General features: G+C 42.1%; 1 protein-coding gene across 1 annotated transcript in view; it reads left to right on the top strand.

Annotated features, from left to right (window-relative positions):
* Positions 1-8,567: 8,567 nt before the first annotated feature.
* The window catches only part of NMS (neuromedin S), a 29,158-nt gene continuing 23,666 nt past the window's right edge, over positions 8,568-14,059 (top strand). The window contains exons 1-3 of the mRNA XM_075263127.1: positions 8,568-8,712; positions 9,973-10,022; positions 11,948-11,998. Coding sequence (XP_075119228.1) covers positions 8,568-8,712; positions 9,973-10,022; positions 11,948-11,998 — 246 coding nt within the window. The remainder of the gene's footprint in view (positions 8,713-9,972; positions 10,023-11,947; positions 11,999-14,059) is intronic.

Genomic DNA, 14,059 nt, shown 5'->3' with positions numbered 1-14,059 from the left:
GCGTTTGCCGCTAGTAGCTGTGGTGGAGGTTGCAGCGTCGTAGGGTTTCAGTCTACTCCTGCCATGAATTTTGGCCTGGGAGAGGAGATAGGCCACCCCAGTTTGCACCCGGGGAACAGACTCCACCACATTCACCCTGCCTGTCATTAAAGATAAGCACTGCAGCATCCCTGACCACAGACGCTTGTCCAAGTGTCGGTGGTCAAGTGGACCTTGCAGCAAAGCGCGGAACTAAGGGCCCACCTGATGTTGAGTGACACGTGCTGGTGCAAGGCGGGGACGCCACACCGGGAGAAGTTGAGACGGCTAGGGACGGCATAGTGAGGTGCCACAGTTGCCATCAGGTCCGGGAAGGCGGGAGTTTCAACAAGCCGGAACGCCAACCTCTCCTGGGCCAGCAGTTTAGCGATGTTGGCGTTCTAGGCTTGCGTGGGTGGGTGGTTAGCAGTGTATTTCTGCCGGCGCTCCAATGTCTGAGAGATGGTGGGTTGTTGTAAAGAAGCGCCTGATGGTGCCTTTGATGGTGCAGGAGAAGGAGATAAGACAGAAACAGGGGAGGATGAGGGAGAAGTCAACAAAGTGGCGGAGGCAGATGAAGTGATGTCCTGGCTCGTCCTCTGGAGTGCATCGCCAGCACTGTGAGCAGAGGCAGTGGCATGAACGGCGGGCGACGTTTGTCCTGCCGTTGCTGCCTGCCACTGATTCCATTGCTTGGATTCCAAATGACGGTGCATTGAAGTGGTGGACAGGTTGCTCTTCTCAGGGCCCCTACTCGATTTCAAGAGGCAAATTGTGTAGACGACACTATATCTGTCCTCGGCGCATTCCTTGAAAAAACTCTACACCTTCAAGAAACGTGCCCTCGATGGGGGAGTTTTTCTGGGCTGGGTACAAAAGGGAACATCTTCGGACATTCCGGGTCTGGCCTGGCTTCGGCAAAGCAGCTGACCTCTGCCTCTGGACATGTCTCTGCCTCTAGCTACCCTTTTTGGTGCTGCACCTGCCTCAACATCCACACTACTTTCCCAGCTTGACATCTGCCTTGTCCAGGTGGGGTCGGTGTCCTCGTCGTCCACCACCTCCTCTTCCAACTCCTGTCTCGCCTCCTCCTCCTGCACAATGCGCATGTCAACTGGCTGCCCTGACAGCAACTGCGTCTCATCGTCGTCGATGAGGGTGGGTTGCTGGTCATCCGCCACCAAATCGACCGGAGATGGAATGGAGGAGACTCTAGTGTTTGAGCATCTGGACACAGATACTCGTTTGTTAGGTCCGTGGAATCGCGAAATGGAGGGGCAGGTTGCGGTACAGTCAAAGGAAGGGAGAACAGCTCTGGGGAGCAGGGACAGTTGGGGTTATTGTAATGGGAAGATTGGGAATTTTGGGTGGAAGGAGGACAAGACTGTTGGGTAAGAGGAGGTAGAGGCTCCCTGGCTGGTGGACAATGTGCTTTAAGCGTTATCCGACAGCCATTGCAAGACCTGTTCCTGGTTCTCGGGCCTACTAATCTTTGTACCATTCAGCCTAGTTAATGTGGAACTTTTGTGCAAAGCGCAGAACTTAGGGCCCGCCTGATGTTAAGGGACACACGCTGGTACAAGGCTCAACTCACCCTAAGTGCCAAAAACACTGCTGGTGCAAGGCTCTACTCATGCCAAGGGCCTCAATCTCTGCTGGTAGCTCAGCTTAAGGTCATGTAACTTTGTTTGGAAGGGCTCATGTTAAGGGCTAGAAAAGTGAATTTTGGAAGGTCTTACCACATATCACACACACACACACACACACACACACACACACACACACACACACACACTCAAAATGACAGTTAAGGGTGAGGGCTTTTGGAATTCCCATTGCCTATTCCATTTGTGGTTGTCATGGGGAACGTGATTTAAAGGGGTGGTTGTTACTGTTTGTTGAGCTTAAATTGGGGTTTGTGTCCATCCATTTGGGGAGTAAAGAAGGTTTCCAGGTATTTTCCCACTTTGATAGAGGTTTTTTTGAATGTGGAAAGTGTGTAGTTGTTAGGCAGTGATGTTGGGGTAATAGAGGGTCTTTGGTGTGTTAGATGCCCCCAGACATGCTTCCCCTGCTGTCCCAGTGTCATTCCAGAGGTGTTGGCATCATTTCCTGGGGTGTCATAGTGGACTTGGTGACCCTCCAGACACGGATTTGGGTTTCCCCCTTAACGAGTATCTATTCCCCATAGACTATAATGGGGTTCGAAACCCGTTCGAACACACGAACATTGAGCGGCTGTTCGAATCGAATTTCGAACCTCGAACATTTTAGTGTTCGCTCATCTCTACAGGTAATATGACATTATAGGAATTTGCGAACAAGTGTCAGGTAATATTTGCGGGTAGCTGTATGTATCATGCTGCGGGAAAAAAAATGCAACAAAACTGTTAGGGAATCGCTAGGACAGCAATTCCCCAGTAACTGTTTGAACCCTGGGATGGGACACAAGAGACAGTGAGCCCTAAGCTGATGCCCCCAACTGACCCTTCCTATTGCCATGCCCTATCCTACGTAATAGGCGGCAACCACAAAGACGTTCCCTTCCTGTATATGTGAATCACAAAACGGAGACAAGACGGACAACAACAAAGGGAGGTCAGCTAGCCAAGGGTCAGTAACAGTCGAGCGATGCAGTTCCAAATCGGAGGTCCAAAGAATAGTCAGTAGGGAAAGCCAAAGGTCAAGGATAAGAATGCAAGCAAAATAGGGACAGTACGGAGCAAGTATGCACACGGCAATAGCAAGCATAGGTGTGAATGAGAGCCAAGACTAAATAGGGAGGAAGAACCCGCCCTTGGAGTTGACAGGAAGGCAGGCTGTCAATCACACGAATTAACCACTTCATGAACCGAGGCAAACAAGGGCAGAAGACGGGTGTGGTGCAAATACAATCACAGAACTAGAGCCGTGTTCACACAGTGCGACCAAAAACTTTAAGCCAAGAACCAAACTGCACATGCCTCCTGTGCCGCAGCATGCGAGCAGAGGGTGGTGCAGTGACCCAAACAGGCAGAGACGTTACAAAAACATATTCAATTATACATGTAATGAAATCTCCAGTCTTTCCACAGGTATAACCGACATGTTGCGATTTTTCCAAAAAAAACTATGGTTTTGGAAATCGAAGCATTTCCGCTGTGGGTATTTATCTGCAATGTGTGGATGAAAAAACAAACAAACCTAAAATATATCTGACATTGCAATCACAATTTCTTTGAAGTGAATTTCTACAAGATTTATTACGCATCTTGCATCTTTTTACTAAATAGTAAATTATGGAAATATACCTCAGAAAAAGGGTGTACATGGGCCAAATAGTACATTCTTCCCCTCGCTATGTTTTAGAAGTTAGTTATGATTTTAATCTGTATATTCATGCTAAAGAAAAGTATTCTGTATTGTTTTCATGGCTGAAGTAACTTGAACAAGCAGTCAGACACAAACACACTGACAAGACCAGCTCTCACACCATATAAATAAAGTTTCATTGTTTGAGGTCTGCAGCTGATGGACAGTAGAATTGATTAAAAAGTGCATTTGCTAAGATTATTCATAAAAACAAATGATGACATGTGCACCTCGATATATACATATAGGTCAAGGAATCCATATTCACTTGTTTGCTTTCACTAGACAAATTGTTATTTTCTTTCACCTAACACAGTGCTCCACTTTAGCTTGTCCTTCTGGTAATTACTTATATAAAGCCTTTGTCATGATTCAATTAAGGATATCCCCAAGGTGCTCATCTTGAAGAATCAACGCACAAGGTATAGAAAACATTTGATTTGGCCTAGAAAATTATTCCTGCATATATGGTGGACCTTATCATGTAGAAGGGCAAGCAGCCTGCTATTTTTATACTGAATAAGATCTGTGTAGCAGCTAAGAACATTATGTTTCATAAATTTGTAACCAAGCAGGCTAATGAAAATGGGCCTATTTGGTGCGGGAACCTGTCAGGATTGGCTGTTCCTAAGAGCTGTTAACAAAACAAAGTAAAACTATGATTGTTATGGGATAATATTATAATATTTCCCTAGACATTATATTAGGGATTGAAGAACTGTTTGTGTTTCATAGCAATAAACAGGGATTCCTACTGATATCACTAGAGTTTACAAAGCTTGAAATATTACTTTTAATTCTTTATTTAAAGAGGACCTTTCACCTCCTGGGGCACATGTGGTTTTATATACCGCTAGAAAGTTCTGTGTCCCAGGTAAAGAGCTATCAGTGCCGGTACCGTAGCTCTTCACTGTCAGAAGGGCGTTTCTGACAGTCAGTCAGGAATGCCCTTCCTCACAGTATCGTCTATTGCGCTGTACTGTGAGAGCGGTGAGGAACGCCTTACTCCCCTCCTGATAGTACTCGTCCATAGTTCCTCATCGCTCAGCGTCATCACTCAGTTTTCTAGCGGTGTATTACACTGCATGTGCCCGAGGTGGTGAAAGGTCCTCTTTAAGCAGGACCACTTTACAAGTAAGAAAGACATAGGAGATCCTATAGATTTAGTGAATAATTGGTCACTGTCTGTTATATGTAGAATCTAAGAAGGTGGTCATGAGGTGGTCATGAGGTGGTCATGATACAGTATACAGCAGTTGCTCCTTTGTACATGTAAATACTGGGAGAATTACAAATAAGGCGGAATAGCTTAGTCGTTGAGAAGTAGCCTGTGCAGGTATAAACCTCTAAAAGGCCAAGAGATTTCTTTAATTTTTCTTGACAGATTCCAAGTCTTTTGTATACCAAAGTTGTAAGAGAACTTGCTTCTTTATCTGACTGTAAGTACATTTCTCTAAATAATATCAGTAATTCGGTAGTACCATATATAATTTTTACTATTCAAAATATATTTTTTTAATGAAAAATGATATTAGTTTTTTTGTAGTTTCATAGGGGTAGACTTTTGTATAATTTCTGAAAAAGTGTGACCGTTCAGATTACCGTATATACTTGAGTATAAGCCGAGTTTTTCAGCTCAGTTTTTGGGCTGAAAAAGTCTGCCTCGGCTTATATTCGGGTCATTACGGTAATACCGTAGTTACAGACCCGGCATACAGACATGGGGGTTGGTGCCGGGCCGCAGCATCGCCACGCTCCTGGCAGAAGTACCGGGGCCTTCTAGCAGAAGTACCGTAAGTACTTCTGTAGTTTGCGATGAACAGCATCGCCATAGCGATGTTGCAGGCCTGACACCTGCCCCGGTGTCTGGATGCCGGGTCTGTGCTGCGTAGTCTGTAGCTATAATGGCGACCGCTCTGCTCCAGAGCGGTCGCCATTAGAATCGGCACCTCCACTGTAACTCTTACAGTGGTAATGGCGTAGTTACAGTGGAGATGCCGCCATGCCCTGGAGAGAGCGGACACGACCACTCTCTCAAATGCAGCCCTGAAGCGCTGGGGTGATCCCTGGCTGCCAGCAGGAGTGCGTACCTCGTCCGCCGGAGCTGAAGGAGAGATCCCCGGTAGGAGCACGTACCTGAAGACCTCGGCATGCAAAAGAAAAGCTGGCCGTCGGCAGAAGCGCTAAGGGGAAATCCAGGCAGCAGAGTCTGCCGGGGATTCCCCTCAGCGCTTTTGCCGATGGCCGGCCACAGTTCCCCTTCAGGTCCGGCGGCAGAGGTCTTCCTTCAGGTCCATGCTCCTGCCTGCGTCCGGGGATTCCCCTCAGCTCCTCTGTAAAGGCTCCCCAGCTGCAGTGCTTTTCTTTTGCAGGCTGCTCTATGCAGCCTGCAAAAGAAATGACGATTTTTGCAATGTATTGCAATGCCTTAGCATTGTAATGTATTGCATTAGTGATCAGACCCCCTGGGGTTCAATACCCCTAGGGGGTCTAATAAATGCAAAAAAAAAAAAGTAAAAAAATAAATAATAAAGTATAAAAAATTCAAATCACCCCCCATTTCCCTAGAACACATATAAAACTAATACTGTGAAACATATACACATTAGGTATCCCTGTGTCCGAAAACGCCCACTCTACCAATCTATAAAAATATTTTTTGTGTACGGTAAATGCTGTAGCTGGAAAACAAAGTTGTCTAACTGCCCCTTCCCTGAGACTGTTTTTTTCCCCCCACTTGGAATTCAGCCTGGCTGAATATAGGGTATCTGCAGTGCTCCTATTCCGTCGTGAAGGGGTTAATAGGAGCACTGCAGATCCCCTATATTCAGCCAGGCTGAATTCCAAGTGGGGGAACAAAACCCAGTCCTCAAGCTCAGGGAAGGGGCAGACAGACAGACAACCAAAACACCCCCTCCTCTTCCCCAGCACCCAGCAACTACTGCATCCAAAAACTCCGACCATTTTAATTTTTGAATTTTTCCAGTAGCTGCTGTATTTCCCCCCTAGGCTTATACTCGAGTCAATAAGTTTTCCCAGTTTTTTGTGGTAAAATTAGGGGGATCGGCTTATATTCGGGTTGGCTTATACTCGAGTATATACGGTAGTTTATATTTTAGTCAAGCCTTTGATTGTAAAGTACATTTCAAAGCAGCATATACACCATATATAAGTGACTCACATTCAATATCACAATCTGAAACGTCATTGGTTCGCATACTTGGACGGCACTATTGCTCCTACATTATATGGCAGAGAACAAACATCTCTGTCTGCACTTTTTACAGTAGCACTTCTTCCTCTTTAAATGTATATAAGTAAAGACTTGGTATTCACAATATTTTTTGGGTGAGTCACAAATGAGGTCTAATATCTCATACTCTAAAAATTGATAACAGTAAGTGCAACTATGAAATGCTATCGGTAAGAATAGTTTAAAACAGACTCTCAGGATTATAAAATCATTTGCACATTCCCAGAAAGAATGCATTAACTGCTATTACATGAAGTCTAGCTTCCAGTAAGAGTTTAGAAAATATGATTTTTCTCTTCTAAAAACACCTTTCTTGGCACAATATCGCCATTGGATTCTAGGGAGCACCCAGCTATTAGGGCCCCTTCACACGGAGGATACTTTGGCTGATTCGGAATGTGTAAACGTTCCGAATCAGCAGCATTTAAAGCAGGTCCCATTGCTTTCTATGGGAGCCGGCATACGTGCGCTCCCAATTGAAATGAATGGGCTGCTTTTTCCCATTCATTTCTATGGGGAGCACGCGTATGCCGGCTCCCATAGAAAGCAATAGGACCTGCTTTAAACACTGCTGATTCGGAACGTTTACACGTTCCGAATCAGCCAGAGTATCCTCCATGTGAAGGGGCCTTAGACAGCCTCATCATGTTAGATATCTAGAGCAATAATGTGATTGGATCTCACCACGCGTAATTATTAGCAAAGCCTTTGCCAACTGCATACTATGGGTTCAATCACATTTTTAGTTCTAGATAGCTATTACTAGCCATATAATGTAGACAGATAACTAGACAGAATGGTTGGTATTTTTCTGACAACAAGACTTTTTTAAGATTTAAGATGTAAGATATAGTATGTATACAGAAATCAGTGGAATTGATAATTGAGCAAGTTAAAGAGGATCTGTCATGTTCATGGAATTAACAAGTACAATTTTTTATAGAACTCATGGTTCCAAAGATAGTGGTTCTGTTACCAGTAAAAGTGCACTCTCAAGTAACAAGTCCTCCACTGCCCAGCAAGATCTCCCATTTGACAGTACAAGTAGCCAAAAGTAATGGAACTATCTTTGGAACAATAATAGGGGGCTCAGTGGAGCTGCGCCAGTCTATGGGTGAATACTACTCAATAGGTCAGAGGACATTTTCCAGTTTGAGGCTCTTACATCCAACCTTAAAGCAATTGGACAGAATCCCATCAGACTTATATTGGCTCATCTCCTATATATCTACCCTTTTTTATTATTAAAATAGATTTGACTAATACTTCAATAAACCAAGCCAGTCCCAGCGGTTAAACCCCTAACATTAGAAGTAATTTCTCTAGAGGCTTTTCAAAGGCACATTGACATACTGAAGGGATTAAAACTGAGATTTCTTGTTTTGTAAGCAAAATGTGCAAATTGCACCATAAAGTGGTTAATAAAAAGCTAATGATAGTAGAGGTTAGTTATTATCATGCTATAAGCTTTCACCTAATCTGGACAATCTCAGAATAACTTCTGCGTCTTCTTCTCTCTTTGTGATCTCTAAGCACAAGGATCAGCAAATGTCATAAAATAGTAATTGTTAATAAACTCCATAGGAAGCAAAAAAGCTATTATATTTCCGAGGGCACGTGTAGTGATATCACATAGCGTTCATGAGCAGCATTTCCTATCGGCTACAACGTCAGTGTTAGTTATAAGATTCCCTATTGTGCTATAATATAGATCCTCTAGTCTTTCCTACTTACTCAACCCTTAGCTAATCAGGCAACATTGATTTGGGGGGGCAATGCCTCATAAATAAGAGCTCAGCATGATACGGGGATAGAAAGTAGGATCCTGCCAGGTGCTGATTGCTTCCACTCCTATGGGATACAGTGCTACATTTAAAGAGATAACACAGCTTTGTGGAAGAGCCAGACTCCGACTCACAGATCTGCCCTCCACAGTCCCTTCAAGATGCTCAAGTATAGGACACACAAAAGAGGCATGTCACCTACAGAGAGGAAGAGACAACTGCTTCAAATCAAATCTGTAAAGCACCATCCTCCTTTACCTCTGCTGTTCATAATCTGCTGCCTGGGTGCCCTACACCTTTCCTCAGGTAAGAGGATATCACCTTCCATCACCGCTGTATAACTTCTGCAACTATTACAGTAATACTATATAATTTACCTATCAATATGTAGGTCACATAAATGCCATCGAATCAATGGTTCTAGCAATTGCAATACATGTGATAGTTCCCTAATATATGTTCAGAAACTTTATAATTGTTATTGTTAATGTATTGTGTTAAGTTGTGTAACTCCCATCATGTGTCATATATCCGTTTCTGTAATATTTATGTCAGTTTTATTTCTTTAATATTGTTTTTATCACACAGAATAAATACTCTGCAGGCAATTTCTGAAATGTATACATACTAGGACCACTTGATCAGAAGGTTTATGACTTGTGGGTGGTGGGTTTTCGGGATGCTTTTGGACTAGTTATTATGTGATTCCTTTTATTTACTCACAGTAATCTAATATCCTGAAATGATAAGGTGCATGTAGTCTCAAGGGAATGTGTTTTAGATGAAAAGACAGCATGGCTTAAGAGCGACAATGTGCACCCCAATTGTACCAAGAGTTTGGCATATAATCCAGGCTCTTAGTAAGCCTACTGGTGGTATAAACTTTGACTTCTCAGTGTGAAGATGCACCAGATTTATCATTCAGTATCAGTCACTGTGAAAATACATTGGAAAGTTCTAGGACTTCTAACTTTTGATTAGACATTTTTTAATATAAAACAAAAAAACGGTTTCAAGATGATTTGCAGTATGATCGGGAATAATTGTAGAAGTATTTAGGACATTAGCAGGTTTTATTATATTTATTTTTATAACCACACACAGGTGGCATTTTGTCTTATGGTAGTATATATAACGCTTTTAGCTATAACCAGTACTGCTGTATAAAAGTATAAAGAGATATCTATCTATCTATAGACATATCTATCTATCTATCTATCTATCTATCTATTATCTATCATCTATCTATCTATCTATCTATCTAATAAACTCAGCAATAATATACAATAAGCCTGTAGAGCGCTCAGTTAATCTAAATGGACTCTTTAGTAATTACGCTTTCCAAAGATCAATTTCATTTTGGTCCAGCTACGCCACAGGAGCTATAACATACGGTTAATCCTGTAAACTCTTTAGGATTGTTTGACATCACACAGGTCTCCATGGTGTACTTCATTAGAGCGCATTATATTTAATATAAATTCACACATGGATGGTAACTGCTGTGTAATCGATGTGTAAGGTCTGCTCTACTTGCTGAACATATTATTTCATTTACTATTACAGGGTTTCCTCAGTCAGCAGCACATTATGGACTGGATATTCCAGAAAGTGAGGTATACTTATTTTAGATGATACTTTCACTATATATGAGAACACCTTAATCCATGTACTTCTACCTTGTGAGAGAGGAAAGTGTGCAAAAAAAGCACAATCTTTTGTGTATATGAAGTTAAAAAAGAGGGTAAAAAGAATATACAGAGTTGTGGATGTCATTTAAAATATAACTTTCATTTCATTATTTTAAGACACCTCGAATTTTGCTAAACACAAATACAATTTATATCTGGTCAAAAAAATATGTCACCAAAAATTACCCTCTGTAGTATGTAACCTGTTAAGGATCAACACAATGTATTGTGCAGGATGTTCTGTCCTTATTCATTCATACGGTGCCAAAATATTTGCCAATACATATGAAAGAGTATATAGTAATTATTAAGATTGTTTAGGGTTGGGAAAGGGCAAATGGTGGTAATGTAGTATCAGGAAAGCGTGTGATTTTATCCCGGTGATGCCATGTTGGGCAGATGAATAACTACTCTGTAGTTCCTGCTCTAGCTGGCATATCCTGTAATCTGCTCTAGCTGGCAAATCTATCATTATGTAATACAACATTTCTCCTATAGAGGGCACTAAATGGTAAATGTATGACCATCTTTAACTTCTTCTTCCAAAATTACCAGTCAATAGGCTACAAACTGAATGGAAATATTGTGTATATAATTATGATTGTCAGTGTTAAAAAAAATAACTAAATAAATATCTTCCTGCAGCATGCATCTGTACATCCTGACTCTAATCTAATAGTGATTCAGACCAGATGTCTATTAGCTATGTGATAAGCAGAGCCAGAACTTGAAACTCTTGGGCTCTAATACAAAATGTTATTTTGTAGGGGCAACACAGTGGCTCAGTGGTTAGCACTGCAGCCTTGCAGCGCTGGAGTCCTGGGTTTGAATATTGCCAGGAACAACATCTGCAAGGAGTTTGTATGTTCTCCCTGTGTTCGCGTGGCTTTCCTCCCATACTACAAAAACATACTGATAGGGAAAAAAATGTACATTGTGAGCCCTACATAAATAAATACATGTTATTTTGTCCCCCACTTACCACGTGCTATCTCTAAAACTGGTGTCTTCTTACATTGTAGAAGGGTCTTTGGGGTCCCTCATACTCCATGTCCCTATAGTTATGCCCCTGGTAATAGGAGTCAAGCAGCTTATACTCTCCAGAGAGCTGTTAGCTGTACTCTCATTTTTCCAACAGATATTTTGCCCACACACCTTCTTAGCCAGACACTGCATGTGTACTAAACAGGATGAGGGGAAAAAACTACTGTCAAGCTCCTCTGATGGTAACTCCACTGTCAAAATCCTCTGCCTCTCAAAAACTTAAGGATCAGACAGCTGAATTCCAACTGTATAGTGTATGTATGAGAGGCTCTCGTACACATTAGATCAGGGGTAGACAACCATCGGCACTCCAGCTGTTTTAAAACTACAACTCCCAGCATGTATACTTGCTCTGCTGTTCTTGGATATCCCATGGAATGGAGCATGTTGGGAGTTGTAGCTTCACAGCAGTGGGAGTGCCGAAGTTTGCTGACCCCTGAATTAGATGGTTGAGAGAAACATCTGGCACAAGTAAAAAAGGAGCCATGTTCCTTGCTTTCAACAAAGAGGTGGCTGCACATGGGGTGGCCCCATTTCACAAAGACTTTTGTTGGAAAACCCCTTTAATATTTTAGTGATCTTTTAGTCTTGCAAAATGTTTTGATTGATATTTTGATCATTTTATAAACAGTTTATTTAATTTCTAGTGTATTAAATAGGTGGCAGAATGCAGCAGCACCAGTATACTTCCTAGAACTAACGTTCTTCACATAACCATCAGAATTAGTTTAGGATGTCATACAATTGTTGGAATGGGTCATTTGAAATTGTTGCCACTTTTTAAATTTGTACTTTTTTCTGTCTAGAGACTAGCATTCTGCTTCAGTCAGTGGACAGCGCTATCAGATCAACCCCAGGTAACACTATAAGAAAAAATACATAGTGCAGGTTATACTGTTATATGTGACATTATTACTTTTAGTGACTTTTTTTTGTAACACAATGGTAAAACTTGTTTTTATACAAAATGTACAATGTACTTTGTAGTCTGTTGCTTTATACATGTTCTAAATGTCTGCACTGCATGGGCATAACTTTCAGTATAGCAGACATGGCAGCCGCTACGGGGACATCATAATGTCTGCATGAGACATCAGTATTATAACTTTCTTCATATGAAGTGATATCTCAGTGTACACAGTGATATTTTTGTACATACGTTATCCATGTGCAATTATGTCATATTGGGCATTATCCCTGAACTGTGACATGTCTGTATATATTATCACTGTACTGTGACATTATTCTGTATATTATCCCTGTACTGTGACATCACTGTGTGCATTATTTGTTCTATAAAATCATTATGTGCATTATCTCTGTATGCAAAGGAGAGCAGTATAATCATATACACTGATGAGCAAGGTAAGGGTAACAATGTTTAGAACGTTTGACTATCAGGCTCCATATCTCACCATTTACTACAGCTATAAACATGAGGCTACCATCACTTTATAGACAATCATCTTTGTTATCTCATACATAAATTTGACTTGCAAATACAGTATTTAGCATATAACTAGTTTTGCAGATTCTTGTCATGTAACTGCATTGTTACTGTTTTGCTCACATTGGTGGAAAAGTCTTTTTCTTCTTGTATACTATAAATTACAACGATTCTCACATTCCCTAATAGCTCAGTGTGTTATTGGCCTGAACCGAAGCAAAAAGGTCACTAGTACAAATCAACCTTGATGAAGATTTCTCAAGAAAAGAGAAACCGCATCATCTAGTGTATCAATAGTGGTCTCTCAGCCAGCAAAATTGCCAAATGGCATCATGTGAGCGCCATGTGAGATGGAAGCGTATGAACTAAAGTCCATCCATTCATTCAAAAGCCAAGAGGTGGATGTCCACATAAAATATCGGAGTCAACAAGTCATCTCAACACAAGGTCAATCAGTTCTGGTGCGACAAACAAGGCAGTGAAGGTGCTCGTATACTTCATAATAGTGAGATCAAAGACGTCCATGCAGGCATGACCTGAAAAAAGGTGAAGAAAGCTCAACTTCAATACTGTCATAAGAAGCTTCGGCTCAAGTTTTCAAAAATGTACAAAAAGTGGAAAGTAGAAGACTGGAAATGGATCGTTTGGAGCGATGAGATAAAAGGCAATAGACTGTGATCTGATGGGTGCAAATTGGATACTTGGCCAAGATCGACCAAAAGCATACATTGAGATTAGCCAAGATATGGTGCTGGATTGGGGCCCACAGTCAGGGCCGCCATCAGGAATTTTGGGGCCCCATACAGCCCCCCCCCCCCCCCGGCTGCCGCCATTTTAAAACTACTTTATTTTGCGACATACCAATTCTGTATTACATTTCCCTTTATTTAGCAGCATTACAAGGCTTCATCAGATTCTATTTGCAGGTATAATCTGCTACGTGTAACAGCGCCTATAGAGAGCCAACACCATTTATAAGAGCCCTCCTAATAAATCCTCAGGGCTTATTCACATTACGTTTTTGGCCTCCCTTGCCGGGATACGTTGGTAACCAGTCAGAATCAGCTGTCAACTTATCCCTGCACGAAGAACTGGCCATTAAAAAAAAAGGGGGGGCCTGCAGTTCTCCGTGCAGGGATAAGTGGGGAGCTGATTGTGACTGATTGTGCAAGGGAGGCCAAAAACGCAACGTGAATACTCCTTTAAAGTGAAAGTCCCACCACCAAACAGGCTGCTATGCTAGTAGCATAACCGCCTACATCATTATTATTCTCCAGCTAAAAACTTATATATTATATATTATTGCCCCAGTTCCCTCTCCGCAGTGCAGCACACCCGATGTACCAACAATCCCCCCGTCCACCTTCTAACATCTTTCCACTGCCCCCTGTACCCATACCTCCCAACTTTTGAAGAACCAAAAGAGGGACAAAATGTGCGGCGCGCTTTGCGCGCCGCGGCAAATTTAGCC

The sequence above is a fragment of the Leptodactylus fuscus genome, chromosome 2 (assembly GCF_031893055.1).
Source record: "Leptodactylus fuscus isolate aLepFus1 chromosome 2, aLepFus1.hap2, whole genome shotgun sequence".
NCBI lineage: Eukaryota > Metazoa > Chordata > Amphibia > Anura > Leptodactylidae > Leptodactylus > Leptodactylus fuscus.
This window is presented reverse-complemented; position numbering and strand designations above follow the sequence as displayed.